This window comes from Pezoporus wallicus, unplaced genomic scaffold (genome assembly GCF_028554395.1).
Source record: "Pezoporus wallicus isolate ANWC-B61680 ecotype Strahan unplaced genomic scaffold, APGP_CSIRO_Pwel_v1 scaffold_7392, whole genome shotgun sequence".
Lineage (NCBI taxonomy): Eukaryota > Metazoa > Chordata > Aves > Psittaciformes > Psittacidae > Pezoporus > Pezoporus wallicus.
The window spans coordinates 2916202-2934356 of record NW_026639923.1 but is presented as its reverse complement, the minus strand read 5'-3'; the positions used below and the strand labels follow the sequence as shown (position 1 = coordinate 2934356).

The window sequence follows — 18155 nt, the reverse complement described above, 5'->3', positions numbered from 1 at the left end:
CAAGTCCCTTCTGTAGTAGGTTTTTAACTGCAGTATGTCATTTCATTGAGGTGGTGTTTTGCAGACAAATTCATGTCCTTTGGAAGTTCCCTTGCTCCCAATTGTGCAGAACTGAGCATTATTCCAAGCATTATTATGCATTAGACCAGTAGATGGAACTTCACTCAATATTATGGTCCTTGCCAGGCTTGCCAGTATTTTATCTGCATTGCTTCCTAGTTTAGACTACATGAAACAATGTTCTAACTATAGTGAAAGCAGAACAGTAATGCATTATATAAATGGTAGTCACATTGTTCTCCATGCTGTGTTTGAGGGCCAAGAGCAAACCATTTACTTGTACCATAAATAGACCTGAATAGTTAATGGGCTGGGGTTTGTAATTTAAAAAGAGGGGTTGGGGGGGGGGGAGAAAGAAGAAAACGCTCATCTAGAGTGCTGTAATTTCAAATAGAGCTGTTATCTGTAATGCTTCTTAGGATGGTGTTTAAATGCTAAACAATGAATTAGAAGTACAGTCTATGCTGTGCTATATAATAGGATTTACATTCTCAGAGATATATGCAAATAAATCGGAACTTCCCAAATTCAGCATCTTAATGACTGATATATTTTCTTGCATGGCATAGTAGAAATCTAACAACAAACGTTTTTAATTCGGAGAAACACACAATCAGGCAATTGTCAAAGTGTATCTTTGCATCTTGCATATTCAAATAGTCTGCAATGCAGTTATTCACTGAACAGTAGTATATGATAGAAATGCCGTGCTTGATAGAGCATGGAAATACATACTCTGTACTTCTGCAATGCATTAATAACCATAGCACCTTGTTAGAAAGAGTGGTAGAGAATGTTCAACTAATCTAAATAGTTCTGTGAATTTCTTTTAATGTTTTTGTCACCATAACAATTCAATAAAAATGCACTGTGTGCTTTTAGGAGCAACGCACTACGTTGTCGTGGCTTAAGCGTGAGTTACCGGCTGGGTTTAAACCACGATTTACCAACAGTAATTTCAGTGATGACAAAATACATTAATTTTTTCAAATGCAGAAGATGACTTTGTTGTTCACAGTGCTATTTGGTTGTGCATATATTCCTTTTCAGAAGTTTTAAAGCGTCTGGATGATGCTTCATCTGATGTACGACTGGCAGCTGCTCACACCTTAACGAATTGGTTTAAATGCTTAAAGGACAGTGATGTGAAATCTGCAATGGAAGGTCATATTGAGTTTCTGTACCAAGAACTGTTGATACATCTTGATGATCCAGATCAAAATATCCAAAATGCTGTCCTAGGTAAGACTTTCAGTCATACATATTTTCAACAGCACTTTTTACATTATGCTTTCAAGTGTCATATGAAAGCGGCACATACAACTAGAGGCTAATCCTAAGAGGCTGGAAGCTTTCCTTTGGGTTTCAGTAAGTATGAGCTGAGACCTTTTAGCTGGATGCAGAATGTAATGTTTTATCTAGCACTCACCGGGGGGGGGAATATCAGTGCAGCTGATGTATCAGAAGACTTTATAGGTGGTAAACAGGATATGGAGCACAGACACAAACCATGGCAGGGAGTGACCGTATCCTCGCTTGCTTGATGAATTCTTTGGAATTTATTAGTATATCGGTCTGTATTCAGGTACCTAAATGTTAAAATACAGACCTCAGCGAATGAGGGAGGAATCGGGTTGTCATGACTTCATGAATTGTAGAACAATTTCCAGGTTAGGTTTCAGCTACTCTGAGAGAACTTAGAAACTGAGATCAGCTAATGATTTATAAAACATAAAGTCATAGAATGGTTAGGGTTGAAAAGGACCTTAAGATCATCTAGTTCCAACCCCCAACATATTTTTGTTTTACAGAAGTTTTAAAGGAAGGAAGCAGTTTATATCCAGGACTGCTCGTGAAAGAAATTGAAGCAGTTGCACATAAGCATCAGACACCTGCCTATTGTAATCAGCTGCTCCATCACATTCAGTCAGCCAAAGAGTCAGCTTTATGAATCGATGCTGAAATTCTTTTTCATGAACTGTATGTGAAATCTGTATGATCTGGATTACTTCTGTATTTTCATTTGCCTGAGAAAGGCCAAGCAATATATAGGTTGGGTTTTTTCTTTGTAATTTTGCTATTGGCTCATTTAAAATTCAGATTCTGTGTTCTTCACTGTTTGAACAGTTCTTTGTATTTGCTATCAATAAAACAGTGTTTAAATTTATTCTGCACTGGAAGTTTTTCAAATGCAACGTTTAAAGGAGAGTGTTTTTCAGAAATTTGACCATATTTATAATTGAGATAATTTATTTAACAAAGTAATAGTCTAATGTCAAAGTTATTAGTGTAATTCAGTGAGGACTCAGTCTTTCAGGGAGCATTTCAAACTCCCGATAAAATCCAATTTTGCAGAGTTAGTTTGCAGTTTTATCAGCAAAAAACCAAACTTCTCTTGCATAATGCAGCAAAATTTGTACATGTTACACCCATACTTACTATGCTGGTATAACAGGGACATATTCTGAGTAGGTGTCACTAAAGGAATAGTTTTTATTGGCATTTCATTGTTACAGAATGGCTCCAAGAGCAAGGCCATGGATCCTTGTCGGCCTTGTGCGAGCAAAGCAAAGTGTAGGCCTCACATGTACATGACTTAAGCTGAAGGATACGCTGTCCTTGGCCTCTGGGGAAAGTACTGAGGAACTGAGTTGCGGTTGATGTAATGAGGAAGATCCTTGAAACCAGAAACTGGATGTGAGAGGAGAAAGTAAATGAAACCGTTTAGAACTAACCAATGCTGTTGTGACTAGTAGGCATAATTAACACGATGAGGATATAAGCGATGTGCAACAGGAATAAAGCAGAAGCTTGCTTATCACTCATGTTGGGTTGTCATGGCTTGCTTCTCCTCACCGTCGGCAAATGGCGCCCGAACAGGGACCCCGATAATTGGGACTAGAAGCCGGGAACAGCAAGTGTGAGCGGCACCGGTGGCAGCGGCCGGGGAGCGCGGAGCAGTACCACTGCCGTGGTGTGTCTGACCCGGGTGCTTGGACTGACTGAAAGGAGTCCGCCGCTGGGGCAAGCCAGATACAGCTGCACGGGGGGACGATCCAGTGACGGACGATCCAGAGACTGTGGTTACAGGACGATCCAGAAGAGGACGATCCGGAACGGGGAACAGGCCGGCTGAAGAAAATGGATCGAGAGGTAGCCCTTGATTTATTACAGCGCTTTTTAGAAAAGCGGGGAATTAGGCCTGAGACTCTAAAGCAGCTAGCAGGTCTAGTGGCTGTAGGGAAGGCTAAGGGATTCTTTGTAGATCCTAATACAGTTTTTGAGGAGAGTGAGTGGTGAAAGTTTGGTGATGAACTATTTGACTCAATGCTTAATGATGATAAAACGGCAAAGAAACTTGGTAAGCCATGGAGAGAAGTAATAAATTGTATAAAAAAATACAAGGTGGAAAAGAAAATTGACGCTGTAGCAATGGAGAAACTAGGGAGAGATGTCCTGGGTCAGTTGAAGCCGGGGGAAGATTACTACTTGTTTTCCCCAACTCACGGGGCACTCCCTGTGCTTGGAGCACAGGGTTTTCCCCCACACACCTTCCTTTTCCCCCCTCCTTCTTCATCAGAAGGTGCAGCGGAGGAGGTGTAACTCTCTGCTCCCCCGCCACCGCAGTTGAGTTTTGAAAAGCAGAGGGATTTTGAAAGTAGGGATTTTGAAAAGGACAGAGGAAGTGAAAAGCAGAGGGATTCCGAAAGTAGGGATTTTGAAAAGGACAGAGGAAGTATAATAGAAGGGATAGGCGCGATGAATGTCGGGAAGCTGAAAGGAAGAGGGTGGTGCCTCGGCCCCGGATTGATTGGGGAGCCATTGTGAAGCAGGCAGTAGAAAATGGAGACTATGCGCTAGCAGGAGATTTGGAGGAACTGCGAGCCTTTCCGGTCAGGTATGAACCAGACGGACTGGGAGGAGCACAGGGAACCATTATGTGCTAGACTGGAAATTCTTAACTCAGTTACGGAGTACGGCGAATGAGCCAGGATTGCATGGTGAGCCCACTAAACAGATGTTAGGTTATATATGGAGCGGTACGGTTTTATGCCCTGAAGACATTAAGGGAATAATTAGGATGACCATGACATAAGCACAGCAGTTATTGTGGCAGGCACATTGGCAGCAGCTCTGTGATGGATCATCTAATCTGCCCAGAGGTCAGCATGACCCGCTGTTTGGTGTCACAACGGAACAACTGATGGGAACTGGGCGGTTTGCTACTACAGACATTCAAGTACAAATGGGGCCAGATGTTTGCCTGGAATCCATGCGTACTGCCAGGGAAGCCATTCAGAGGGTGCGCACGGCACCCCCTACCCCCTCGTACATGTCCATTAAACAAGGGAAAGATGAACCATTTGCTGATTTTGTGGATAGAGTAACTGCAGCCATCAGCACAGTGGATACTCCAGAATACATGAAGGGTCCGCCGTTGCACCAGCGTGTCATGGAAAATAGCAATGTCTATACAAAAAGTATCTTAGTTACCCTACCCGCAGATGCCACCATAGAACTTATGTTAGCACGCATGAGCAGGGTGGCAGTAGGAACTCAAGCACTACTTGTAGAAACTGTTAAAGCAATAGGAAGAGAGATAGCTCAAGCACAGAAGGAGGCAGCTCAGGCACAGATACAGGCCTTTGCAGCGCTGGGTCCTCTCCGATCCAGCAATACAGTGCCAGCCCAACAAAGACGTGGAGGGAAGCCGCCTTGTTGTTTCCGATGTGGTGACGAAGGACATACGAAACGCAACTGCAGAAGGGCTGTGTGGTGCTCTAATTGTCAGCGAGACAACCACAGCACAGAAGGCTGCAGCCGTTCGGGAAATGGACAGAGGAGCGCGAATGGCCGCCGCGCGCAGACAACATTTCATGACTGCGAATATAGCTAACCTTTTTTAAATTAAGGTTTATACATGGGAGGAAATGTGCTGTTTTGTTGTTTAGATTAACAGTACTTGTATTTTTGTATTAAATATTGCATCTGCCATTTTTGTGTTTATACCATTGTGCCTTGGAAAGCAAGCAACATTTGCATATTACTTTGAAATTAAATTCTGCAACACTAGGCTAAAGCTTGATATGTATTTCTAAGAGACATTTGTAGTGTCTTATATTCTCAGCTGTGTAATAAAGCGAGCACTTAGATTCTTGTCTATATCCTGTAGGAAGTCCTCACATTTCTTCATCCTTCAGAGCTAACTACTTTTTCAGACTTGTGACAATTGTTAACCAAACCATGATCTGTTTACAGCAATACCTACCTGCATTCTCAAAGAAACATCTGAGAGAGATTAGATAAACAAGACAATCTTACTCCTACCTTAAAAGCAAAGTCATGCGAACTCATGGCCACTTCTCCACAAAATACTATCTAAAAATGGTAATAATACTGATACGGAATAATTGAGTAGTTTCTCATGGATCCAAAAGCTATTTTGCATTCCTGTAGAATAGGATACTCATTTTAGATCAAATGTAGTCTTTTCGTGAAAAGCCAAAATATAAACATGCCTGTATTGAGCAGCATTTTAGTTGGCTAAAAACTATTAACTGTAGTGTGAGAGCCCGCTGAAATTCTTAGAAAGCACAATGTGGGTAAAATAAAAATCCCTAAAAGACCTTAAATGGAGTGAAAAGTTTGTGGAGTCTCCAGCCTTGGAAATACTCAAAACCTGACTTAACACACTCCTGGGAAACCTGTTCTACCCAACTCTGCTTGGTCAGGGATTTGGACTTCACAATCTCTAGAGGGCTCTTCCAGGCTCTGGAATCACACGGAATCATATTTAGTGTTATCACAGCCTGTTCTGGGATTCCATGAAATTGTCTCCCTAGTCTAATCAATTATTAAGAAGCCAATTTAATTAGACTGGAAATGGGCTACATAACTACCCTAGCAGAGCCCTTAGAGTTTTCATTCAACACTGTTCTAAAAAAAAAGAGTTTCAAAGCACTGCAAAGAAGCAGGTTATTCCAGTGCAACCTAAAGTTTCAGTTCAGGAACACAAGCTCAGTTCTCACTGTAAAGTTCCCTTGAAAGTCCACTTTTAGCTTCCTGTGTTGGCAGAATTCAGGTTCTTTACCACTGACTGCAGCCTCCAGATAGTCGCAGTGCAAATGTTGTGCAAGTGCTTTTCATCACCTTTGTGATCTAAAGGAGAGACATTTAAAAACCCAGCTTCATATGTGGGATTAGAGAAGAGAACCTTCTTCAGTGAAGTGAAATTTAGTCAAAGTTGTTCAAGATGTTCTAAAGCTGGTACATCAGGACATGCACAAATAGTAAGAGCTGAAGTATTCAGCAAGCCTGGTATCTTCAGCAGGCTGGGAAATTTTCTTCTGCCTGTGTTGAGCATTTTGTTATCTGTCAGAACAGTCTGTGTGGGATGCCTCCCAAAGAAAAATCTCCGCATCATCCAACAAACCAGCTCGTTTCTTCAGAGCCAGGAACTGAATATTCTAATAGTCCTTTTGGAGGCACATTAAACAGCAACCTGCCTTTGTTTATGCATCTGTGACAAACAAGGTATCTGCCACTATGTCCTTTTATCAGAAAGTGTTCTGGACATAAGACTTCAATTATATGCTGACCCTGCTTATACTTTACTGTATTCAACCTCTATAACCCAAATTTCTCAAATCCCTTTATGAAGAAGTATTATGGTTGAGTCTCCCGTGAATGGTGTGAGCTTGAGTTTAAATTCCTTTTTTTCTCAGCTTCAACCTTTTACAGCATCAGTGGGAACACAATCATTTTTCTTTTCCTATTTTGCTAGATTAGCCATTTTATGTACTACATTTTATTTGCATTCATTGCATAAATGTACTAGGATCACACTCATTTTTTAACTTTTAAGCATGGACAATTTTGGGGAGGCAAAACTGTTATCGCAAACTTTCAGACTTTTGAGATAAGCAGGCTTTAGCCCTGCCCTTCCTGTGACAAACAGATGGTCTGCTGTCTTCGTCCTTGTAAGCTAGAAGACCTGTTGTGGAGGCTCCTGGGACTTGGATTCTCAGTAACACAGTTTTTGGTAAGTGCGTGCATTTGTCTAACTGAATATAGAATCTTTGAATATTTGTTGGCTACCTTAAATAGAATCAATTAACTACACGAAGAGAGAGTACTGTCAAATGAGGCACCTGGGCTTTGAGAGACACCAGAAAGCGTTTTCAGGAGAGACGGGTGGGAGGTTGAGTATGTTCCCTGATCCATCCACCCCTAATCCATACAGGTCCCTACAGCCTCCCTTCAGGGAGTCTGCTGTCAGTCTTGGTTCTAGGGCTCCAAGCAGCGCACTGGGTGACCTGAACTGCCAGTGAAGGTGCCACAAGGCACACACAGTGCTTTGCACTGTGCTTGCACACACAGTCTGTTCCCCAGAGGCTGCCCTCCAGCTACACCTGGAGAGGTCTCAGAAAATACAATCACCCATCAGAACTCAAATCTAATCTGATTTCTACATATGGAACTTTCTATTACAGTATATATTTATATTATAGTATCACAGCAATCCAATTACCACTGGAAGTTATAGTATATAGTATAATTGTAGTAAATCTTTACTAAACTGTAGTTTTAGTGAAGTGTTGCCAAAGTTTTTAGTTATATACTACATTATATACTATTCTATAGTATAATATACTCTTAATGAAACTACAGTTTGACTACTTCTATATATACTTTTTTTACTTTTATGTTTTTTTACTATACTATACTACAGTAAAAATATAGTTTTACTATACTATATATGCTATATATAGTATATATACTATACTATATACTATTCTATACACTATCATATAGTTATACTAAAGCTGTTATAGTAAATTTTTACTTTATTATATACTTTATTATTTATACACTTTATTATATACTGTATTATACAATACTATATTATACAATACTCTATACACTAAAATACTGTTTTAGTGAAGTTTTACTATGCTATATATTATACACCATAATATACAGTAGTTTTACTAAAGCCGTACTATATACTATACACTAGACTACAGTGTCATAAAACTGTACTATTATAATATAACCAGAATAGTTGTTATTTATATTTACTATTTGATTTACTGTATTTAAGTTGTTATATTGTAACAGCCATAGTCATATATATATATATGTATAGGTCAGATTAGAGTTCTGTTGGGTTATTGCAAAGGCTTTATCTCAGTCAGAGGAAGTCTCCTGGCTAGAGCATTGCCCCAGATAGAATGGAACATCTGGGCCTGTGGAAGTCAACACCTGATTCAAAAGAAGCCAAGTTTCTATTTAATTTGCAGCATCTGTGTTAGATCACACAGAGGCAGGTGAGCAGCTTTGGCTAAAAGAATGGTTCAGAGCTGGTGCTGGAGGATACGGAGGACTGCTCTGTGCCTCAGCCCTTCCCACGAAGTTCTAATCATGTTTTGAAAAGAGAGGAACAAAAATAAAGTGAAAAAATCTTCATTATAATGCAGCCAAAGGATCAACAAAAATTCCAGTTAACAAGCTTGCATACATTTACTGAGATCAGTCCTTCAGGGAAGCTCGTGAGCAGCAGGGACTGAGATGAAGCAGCAGATGAGAGTGGGGAGGAGACCGGCTGCTCTGTCGGGCTGCCTCGTATGTAATCGGCTTTTCTCGTTAACGTCTGAAATCCCCTGTAAGTCAGGACGGTGGCTGGATCTATAGTGGCAGAATTGAATTGAAGTGCTTCACAGCCCCCTTGTAACTGATCACCTAATTGCTCTGTATGCAGCACCTTTGGCTGATGGCAGTGAGGGTGTAGAGAAAAGGGCCTGATGAGTTTAACCATAGCGTGAAGCAGATGGCAAGAAACTTTAATGAGCAAGAAATCAGATTTCCAGGTATTTTAGGTGATTTTCATACTAATGCATGTATATGATCACCTCCCCAGCTTTGGACATAAAGGTCACCACACTTCCTCACACTAAGGAACAACTCTTCAGCATCCACCTTGCTCAGCAAGGGGAGGAGATTGAAGCACTAATATGGTGGGAAGGGAAGAGAAGGGAAGGGACTACAGAAATGTGAATCTTGGATTAGTTGAGCCTTGTACTGCAGTTTCCCTATACCTAGTGTCAGCTAAAAAGGCTTTTTTTTCCTGAATTCCTACCTGCCCTCTACAGTTAAAACTGAAACCTTTTAAATATGATCACTTTTTATTCTTACTGATCATTTTTTCTACAGACTTCAGCTTAGCCAATTAAACTAAGTAAGGCCACTTAACGTTCAGAGCTTGTCGTTGGACACCTCAAAACTTTGGAGGAATTTTTTGCTTCAGAGCTGTTTCTTTTGAAACATGGAAAAGTTGACTCACCACTTGTACCAGCTTCTTTTAACAAATCTGGGACATCCAGCCAAGTTTCCCTTAAATCCTAGAAGCCAAAGGCTCTATTGCTCCTCATAGCTGAGAAGTGGAGGGAAAGCTGAGTGTAAGCCAGCCTCTTAGCCTGGTTTGGATGGAAAAACAACTGCTCAGGACAAGTCAGAGCAGCCCCAGAAGCTGGAGCAATGCCTGGGGTGAGCGACATGCCTCATCCTGCCAGGGCACAGTGCAGCCTGCCCTTGTTGAGGAGTGCTCCTGGCCTCACACTACCAACGAATGTCAGGGAGATTTAAACTAAGAAGTGATTTTGCCCTGTCTTAAGCCCTTAAACAGCATCTAATATAAAGAGAAGAAAACAGGTGAGGCACAAGTGCAGAAAGGGAAGGGGTGGTCAGAAAAGTGAGGTGATTTGGTCTTCTGCAGAGCACCCAGCCTGGTGAGGGGCTGTGTGTCTCACCAAACCTTGTGCTGGTTGCCAAGAGCTGCTGGGGTCAGCGCAACCTTGGCTGCAGCATCTTAAAGCTTTCCCATAGCTGCAGCAAAGATCTTTTAAAACAAACTAAAAATTTAACCTAAAATCAGTGCTACACAGACATCAGCTAAGGTCTTACTGCCATTATTTTGCATCTTTTTCTGTTCCTTAAGGATTAGCAGCTTTTACCCTTCTGTACCCAAACTAGTACACAGAGCATATTTATTTGATAATCATGTATTTATTACTCAGTTGTTCCCAACAAGCTGAGCCATTTGGATAAGATATAAGGAAGTTCTTCCCTGTGAGGGTGCTGAGCCACTGGCACAGGGTGCCCAGAGAAGCTGTGGCTGTCACATGCCTGCCAATGTTCAAGGCCAGGTTGGACGGGGCTTGAAGCAACCTGGTTAGTGGAAGGTGTCCCTGCCCACGGCATGGGGTTGGCACAAGATGAGCTTTGAGGTCCCTTCCCGGCCAAACCAGTCTGTGATTTCTCCTGCACGCACAAAAATAACAATGTTGAGCCTTTCTGAAGTGACACGCTCCCTGTTCCTGTTCACTGCCGCTTGAGCCATCCTCGCCTGCTGCACACAGCATTGCAACGTGCACCAAAGAGCTGTGGGCCCAGTTTAACTGAGGGCTTAAGGAAGCGTGGCTGAGACAGAGACTTCAAATCCAACCTGTTTGTGTGTGTTCCCCAAACAGTTGTACGATGGGGCTTGTTTCACACCAGGAGCCCTCTGCTGAAAGCAGGCCAGCGGCATCTCTGCTCCCCGCAGCAGCTGCCCAGCTGTCTCCATAGCCCGGCATTGGCAAATCCCAGCAATAAGCGTGTTGCGAGGTCTTAGAGAAGAGTGGCAAGAAACACAAACACAAACACACACAAAAAAAAGGCAGAGTGGAAGAAAACAGCGAGAAATACTGGGGGAGGGAAGTCACGAGGAGCCGAGCAAAGCAAGGCTCAGCGGTAACGGTCATGTCCTCACCTCTCACACCCCTTCAAAGGGGGCCCAAGCTCCATTTTATGCAGGGACAGGGGGAAAGGCGCCGCGGGCCGGGGCTGGGGCCGGGGCGGGCGGCGGTGACAGACGGGGTGCCCCGGCCCGCGCGAGGGCCGGTTACTGGTGGGCGGGGCGTGCGCTCGCGCAGAGCGGGGGGGGGGCGCTGCCGGCACGCGCCGTGCGGGCGGGGCAAGGCGGAGGCTTCGGGTGGCCTTGGCCGAGGGAATCTCGGTCGCGGTAGCTGCGGTCCGTGGGGGCTCGGCTCGGCTCGGCTCGGCTCAGCTCAGCTCAGCTCAGCTCGGCTCAGCTCGGCTCAGCTCGGCGGCGACAGGTAACCACTAACCCGGGCACCGGCAGCGCCGGTCTGGCGTGCCCGCGGTCGTCCCTCTTTCACTGCCTCCCGCGAGAGGAAGCCTCTCCGTGCCCGCGCTGTGGCAGGCGGGGCTCTCCCTTTCCCCTTCGGGCTCAGGCCGCGTTTTCCCTGCCTTGCCTCAGGGCGGGGCGGGCGAGAAGCTCGGCGCCGGAGCCGTTCCGGCCGTTGCCGCCCCCTCGCACCCCGCCGCCGTTTTTAACCGCCACTCGCTGGTCGGTGGCAGCTGCCGCCCGCTCCCGCCTCGGCCCGCAGTGAGTGTGAGGGCCGGTCGCGGCAGGCGCTGTGTGCCGGTCTGCATCCCGCTCGGGCAGCGGGGCAGGGGAGGCGTCGCGTTGGCGAACGGGCTGGAGTTGCTGGGTCAGGCGTTGACCTCGGGGCCCAAAGCTGTTCGGGTCGGCTGGAAGGAGAGAAACAAACCTCCGCTGTCTGCCCGGTCGGGTGCCTGTTGGCCTGGCGCTTGGAGCGTCTTCTTGTCACAAGTCACCGTAACCTGCAGCTTTCCGCTCTGATTTAGAAAGACGTGATAAGCTGTGCCGCAGTGCCTGCGCTCGCTGCAGCTGCTGGGCCGGAGCCCGAAGGTAACGTCCCGCAAGCGGTAGTGCTACTTGGTGCTGGGCAGTGCCAGCCCTGCCTGCGCTGTCCCCCTGTTGCCCCCTCGGGGCAGCTGCTGTCGGTGCAGTTTCTGTTTGGGGAATGTGTTGTTAAACAGGCGGGGTTTGGCATCACTCCCTGAGCAAGTGATTGCCCCTGGGTTTACTGCAAAATGCAATTACTATTTTTCTTTAAGTGGTGTGCTTGTTTAGAGATGATGGAGCGGTGTTCCTAGCATGATTGTGTTTGGGCACCCTTCGATAACCACGGGGGTTAGAAGTGTGAAACACAAAACTGTTTGGGGGCAGCACCTATTTTCTGACAGCCACCAGAAGCTTTCTGGAAAGAAGTCTACTGAGAATAGAAAGTATTTGGTTTGCCTTATCTTATTAATTATTAAAAAGAGGAATTGCTTGTAACACATTACAGGAAAGGAGGGTTATGCAGTACTTGCAATCCCTCTATCCCACCGTTTACAGTTTAACATTACACAAAAAGGAAGTGAAATCTTATTAAAAAAAATCTTAGTGCTTTGCAGCTACTCTAGGTTCTTGCTTCTGTAGAATTCCCAGGTTAACAATAATGTTTAATTCCCCTATGTGGGTGTGTTACTGTTTGCTAATTTTCATCATAATATCACGGAAGTGACTGGGTGTTGAGTGTAAGTGTTCTGCATGAAGGGCTTTATGGACAGGCTTAGCAAGCTTTTTACGTTTGTACATTAGTAAATGCAGCATGTATGTGTCTTTAAATCTGTGCTACTGCATCGGGCTGTGGGTTGGTGATTTTAGGAGTTGGGGACATTTTGGGCGTTCGGGTGTAGGAGTTAGTCATGAAGAGAGTGGTTTGGGTTTGATTTTGTCAGTTGATTTCTAAACTGGTGGTTTTGGGGCAGGTGAAGGCGAGGCAACCGGTAGGTAAACCGTGCCTCCCCTGGCCACCGGCGCCCGGCCGTTACAGCGCGCCGGGTCCGCCTCCGCGGCCCGGCCTCCCCGCAGGGTAACCGGCTGGTTAAGCCGCCCGTGCGTCCGGGCTTTGCGGCCGAGTGACGAGGAAGGCTCCGGGAGGCCGGGTCAGATCCGTTGGGCTTTGTTGGGGCCGGGAAGCCATTTTGGGATCCTGCGGTGTTGCATGGAACGGCGTGTCCTGTCCGCCGGGCCGCGCACGGAGCTCGCGCCGCCATCGCGGAACCACGGTAACCTCCGCCCCCAATCCTCCTTCCCCTCCCTCCCCGGTGCAGCCCTTGGCGCCGAGAACCGGCCGCGCCTCCATCGCCAACCGTCCCGCTGGGCCCGAGGCCTCGGCCGGGAGCTCCCCGCCTGTGCTTCGGTCTGCGGAGCCTGGCCGGGAGGCCTCGGGCAGCGGCCCGGTGGGAACGTGCGCGAAACCCCTGTATTGGCCGAGTCGTGGGGCGGGCGGACGGGAAGCTCCCGGCTTCGAAGTGACTCGGGGTGCTGCCGTGCGGTGCTTCGGGTGCTGTGTGCGAGTGTGAACAATGAGCAGGCGTATTTACTCCTTCACCGCAGCTGGATGTATAGCTGGCTGCTGTCAACCTCCCTTCCAAAAACCGTGCGAAGGGCTACTTACTGTGAATATGCAGTGCTGCTGCTCTGTGAAGAACCTCCTTTTGTTATTAGCATTGCAGTTGGGCACCTGCATTTGACAGCGTGTGTCAGTGGTAACATCTAGCTTAAAATGTGAATTTTATCACTTGTATTTCTTCTGTTTATTTGCTCTTGTGTAGTTGTTTTAAATGAATACTAATGTTTTAAGACTGTGTTAATAAAACAGTGATTTAGCTTGGAGCTCTTTGCTCTTCAGCCTGTTTAAACCAGCAGTTAGTTGGGTATGTGGAAACATTCTTCGTGGAGTATATTTACTTGGGAATTTGGCTTTAAAGAAAATAATAATTTTATTGGTTATTTGAGGTAATAGTAGAAGCCAAAAACAAAATTAAAAGTAAAAACTGGCTTGCTTTCAGGAACTGATAGAGTTGCATAAGCCACTTTCATTGTTATTAATAATTTGCCCAGTGCTCTGCTTAGCTGTTGTGGCATTAGTATCTTAAATCATCATGACTTAAATTTCATCTACTTGCTTTAAAAGGTAAGGATAGAATAGGTTCCACTTGAAGTAGTACTGCCAGCAGCTCTCAGACTTTAAATGTTGGGGGGGGGGGGGGGGGGTGTTACCCTTTGTAATGTTAAAAAAGAAAAAGACATGCTGTCTTTTAAACTTTCTTCTTCTGTAACAGACTTCCTGGGGAATATTTCTACTCTGCCAGGGTATTGTTTGTGAAATGGCAATTTATTGCTTCCTTTCTCATAAAAGGTATTTGTGAGGAAATGCATAAATAATGTTTGTGGAAGTCTGTGTAATCCAAAAGATGTATTTGTAGGGTGCTTGTAGTGTATATACAGTGTGTGTTTGGTGCTGCATCTCCTCCCCTGTGATGCTTCTGTGCCTAAGTCACTATTAGAGCATCTCATCACCTTCCATGAAAGCCAGGAAGTTTGCTGCAGCTGTACTAGGGTTTAGTAGAGGCTGTCTGATTCTGAAAGTGATTTTTCAGATAAACTGGCCTAAGAGGCAGTGGTGCAGTCTCATTCCCACCCGCCCCCGCAAAAGCAAGTAAATGTGTCTCTTCCACAGGAACGTGGAAATTAGCTTTTAAGTTGAGGCACATCTGCTTGAATTCTAGCTGAAATCTGTGCTTCTCTTTAATTGCCTTTAGGTTGTCTTATAAATTTATTCTTATTACTTTTTTTTTTTTAGTGTAACTGCATGCTCTAATTCTTTCACTGTACATCCCATAGATGTTTGTGGGCTTCTGAAGAAGGAAAAAAGGCTCTGAGTTTCAGCCCAGTAATGCTTACAATAAAGCTGATACTAAAAGGTTACCTGAATCTGAGTCCAGACAGATCTGCGGTGCCAAAATTGAAAATCTGGAGTGTTTAAACTGGGGCTGAATACTGTGTCTACCTCTCGGGCTCACTCCTAAGTTTTTGTGGTTTTAAATTTCAAAAATATTCTATTAGCATGTCTTTTCCTGATCCAGTTGTATGTGAAAGTTTCATAAAGGAGAAGAATATATGAGAAGTGGAGTGCTGTTAAACATGAGTGAAAAAATGAGAGGGAGTTACTGTCCTCCACCCACCCCTAGTCTGTCCTGTAGTTTGAAGTTCTGCTGTGATAAGTATGTAGAATATTTCTAAATAAATTGGGTTGGTCATTTGTTTTTCATATTTTATTTTGAAGAGATGGGTAACTAAAAATCAAGCTGTTGAAATAGTAGCCAGGTTAAAAAAAAAATAAACACCCAGTTCTGTAGTAAATTTGAGATGCCCCTTTTTTTGAAAAGGGGTGGTGGTTATCTCTGAAGATCAAGTTTGTTAAGCCTGTTTTGTTGCTTTGAAGAACAAGTAAACATCTTTTCCCTTTGAGTCTGAATTAACATTAGAGCATGAAATGAGCAGTGACTCAAACCAAACCCCCAAATCTTCTAAGGGTGATTTCTAACTATACAGTGTTTAGATGGCAAACCTGCTCTCTGTACAGGATAACTTGTGCTAGGAAACCAAGTATTAATAAACCTACACATAAATACCTTCAGGGCTTTTCAGTTAGCAGGGCCATTGTCAAGTACATGTTTTATATAATACTAACTTAATGATGTATTTCAGACCTCATCAGAACAGAAATTCGATGTAAATTCTAGCATTTAATTTCTTCAGAAATCAAGTGAAGAGAGAACTGGGAGGGGAAGTGAAAAAGGCACAAAAGAAACCAAACCAGTATGTTGTTCAAAGTCTGCCCTGCCCATATGGGTAACAGAATTAGGGAGAGGAGCTGAGTGGCCGCTGAAAGTTCACTCTCTTGGCCTAGCTTTCCACATGGGGAAATACTGCTGGGTGTCAAAAGCATTCAATCAGCTACTGTGATACCAGTTAAAAACTTGTTTATTGATGGAATTTTGGGTGCTGAGCAGTCAAGATCAGCTCCACTGTAAACTGAACAGAGGTTTCCCTAGCTGGTGGTTTCAAAATCTTTCTGCTGGGATTAACCAATTTAAATGAATCAACCTTAATCACAGTTTGAATTTCAGTAGGCATATATCTGAGGAATCTGTTTTGCTGCTGTTTAAAACAAATGCTGTCTGAGTTACCAACATCCCTTATCTTGACATTCACCTAATTTCTGCTTTTGCTGCTGGGGAATCATTACTTTGGGGTCCCTGTTTCCTCTGTTCTCAAATGAGCTCTTATTTGTTAAAGTGTGGCAGCGCTTGTTATGCATTCTGGCAATATTTACTACTTATTGTAGCAAGAGAGTTCAACTACTTTGTTAATACTTCCACACACTGATTTAAGCTTCCTCTAAACAAACAACAAATGTTACAGACAAGCCAGTGAAAGCATTAGGGCTCTGGGACAGATGAAGTGTAGAGAAAGATCACTTAATGGAGATGCTTTTTCTACCGCTAAATAAATGTCTGTAATGCTAAAATAAAAAAAAGATGTAACTAGCAGAAGTGAGACCTTATTTTCCACTAACCTCACAAATGCATGGGAGGTGCTTGAATTCAGAATGCTACAATGGTTAGGCCTGTATGTTTTGATTCTTAAAAACAAGAAGGAGACTCTGTCCTCAGTAGTAATGGAAATAACATCCTGCCTTTCCGACGTCAGGATTCAGAGGCTGCAGGTGGACTAAGAGCATTTTCATGTTACATGGAGAGATTTCTTTTTGAGCTGCCCCTACCTGTACCTCTGACTCTGTTTTTTTGTCTTTATTTCCAATGTGTATGTAGCTATAAAATGAAAGCTCTTTATTTCAGCATAGTAAAGTGCATCTCCAAAATGAGACACTTGTTGATGTTTTTATTATAAAATTGAAGTGTAGCTGGGCATAGTATTACCTAAGTTAGGTGTATCATCACAGTTGTGTAAAATATTGTTTGCTGCTGCTTAAACAGAAGCCACAGATAACCTAAAAATAGCTGGGATTCCGTTTTGCTGAACATGCCAGTGCAGCATAGCCAAACCACTACTTGATAACCTACTATCTTTTCTAGAAGCAAAACTTTTCCTGTGGTTAATAAAATGCAGAGGGACTCCATGTTTTTTGGGGAAGTATTTTAAACTTGAAAGTCAAATTGCATATAATGCCACAAGCAGTCACTCATGCGGCTCTGCGGATTTCTTGGGCAGACTACGTTTCTGTATTTTCTTCCTGAAGCCTATATATATAAAAATAGCTTCCAAAAGCTCTAGGGAAAGTTTTGCAAGTATTGGTTGCATGGTTTTGTTGTGTTGTTCTTGGTTTTGGTAATTTTTTTCTTTTGGAATTGGATGGCACTCTGGAAAATGTGCCTAATTGTAACCATGGGAGTCACTTTGCAGTTGGCTCTTCTGCTGGGGTGTGTATTCAGCGTGGGGTTTGTGACAGGAATAAATGAACCCATAGAAAATATTACAGGCTGATGTGAAATGAAGGGGAGTCCCTTGCTGCTTAGTGGATGGTGTTCAAAGGTAGTAGAGTAAAATGATTTGACTCTATATAAAACCTTTCTCAGATTTCTTCTGTGTTAGGCTTTGGTGCACAGCACAGCCCATGCTTTGCTTTCAAAGCAAAAGTCATTGCAAAGAGATCTCTGAAAGCCTGGCCACATGGGGTTTTTAGTTTTCAAGCTTAGTTTTTTTGGGTGCTGCATGACTCAGTTCCTATGGAAGCACTGTAGGACAGTTGTGATGAGAGCTTGGCTCATATTACAGTAATGTTCCCGAGAACTTGGAAATTGCAGAAAACAACATCATAAAGAAAGTTGTGCTCAGAAATACACTGAGCTTCCTGCAGTACTGAGAAGGGATCTCCAGCCCCAGCAGCCATACAGCTGAAATGCTGAGCACTCCGTATTTCTGGTAACAGTAGCTGCTTTACTTCAGTACTTCCAAACACAGGCTGAACAGTGCAAGGGCTCTTACCTTGGCTTTGTGTACTTCTAAGTCGTTGCATTACTTTTTTTTTCCACCTTTTACAGTATGATTTGAAACAGTCAACATGGACTTTTCACGTCTACATACGTATACTCCTCCCCAATGTCTGCCAGAGAACACTGGCTATACATATGCACTCAGGTGAGAATTCTTTTCTTCTTGTAGAGAAACTGCATGTTCTCTCATTGTTGTTAATTCCTGAGAGTTCAGCTTTTATGGTAAGTAGTTGACTTCTTTGGAGAATCATGCTTCATCTAGTCTGTTTTGAAAATAACTACTGTGTCCTAACTGGAGGAAAGAATACATGTAG

At 43.7% G+C, this 18155-nt stretch overlaps 2 protein-coding genes across 11 annotated transcripts in view; both read left to right on the top strand.

Annotated features, from left to right (window-relative positions):
- DNAAF5 (dynein axonemal assembly factor 5) overlaps nt 1–2562 on the top strand; it is a 28928-nt gene extending 26366 nt beyond the window's left edge. Inside the window, exons 12-13 of the mRNA XM_057416798.1 lie at nt 1111–1302; nt 1872–2562. Of these exons, the coding sequence (XP_057272781.1) occupies nt 1111–1302; nt 1872–2011 (332 nt within the window). The 3' untranslated portion in view covers nt 2012–2562. The remainder of the gene's footprint in view (nt 1–1110; nt 1303–1871) is intronic.
- Nucleotides 2563–7018: 4456 nt separating this feature from the next.
- The window catches only part of SUN1 (Sad1 and UNC84 domain containing 1), a 37984-nt gene continuing 26847 nt past the window's right edge, over nt 7019–18155 (top strand). For 3 of the 10 annotated variants that reach the window (XM_057416791.1, XM_057416790.1, XM_057416788.1), the window contains exon 1: nt 17076–17986. In XM_057416791.1, the coding sequence (XP_057272774.1) occupies nt 17910–17986 (77 nt within the window). In that variant the 5' untranslated portion in view covers nt 17076–17909. Of the gene's footprint in view, nt 7103–17075; nt 17987–18155 lie in introns of those variants that run through there. The other 7 variants (XM_057416794.1, XM_057416792.1, XM_057416793.1 and 4 more) reach the window with 4 other exon arrangements.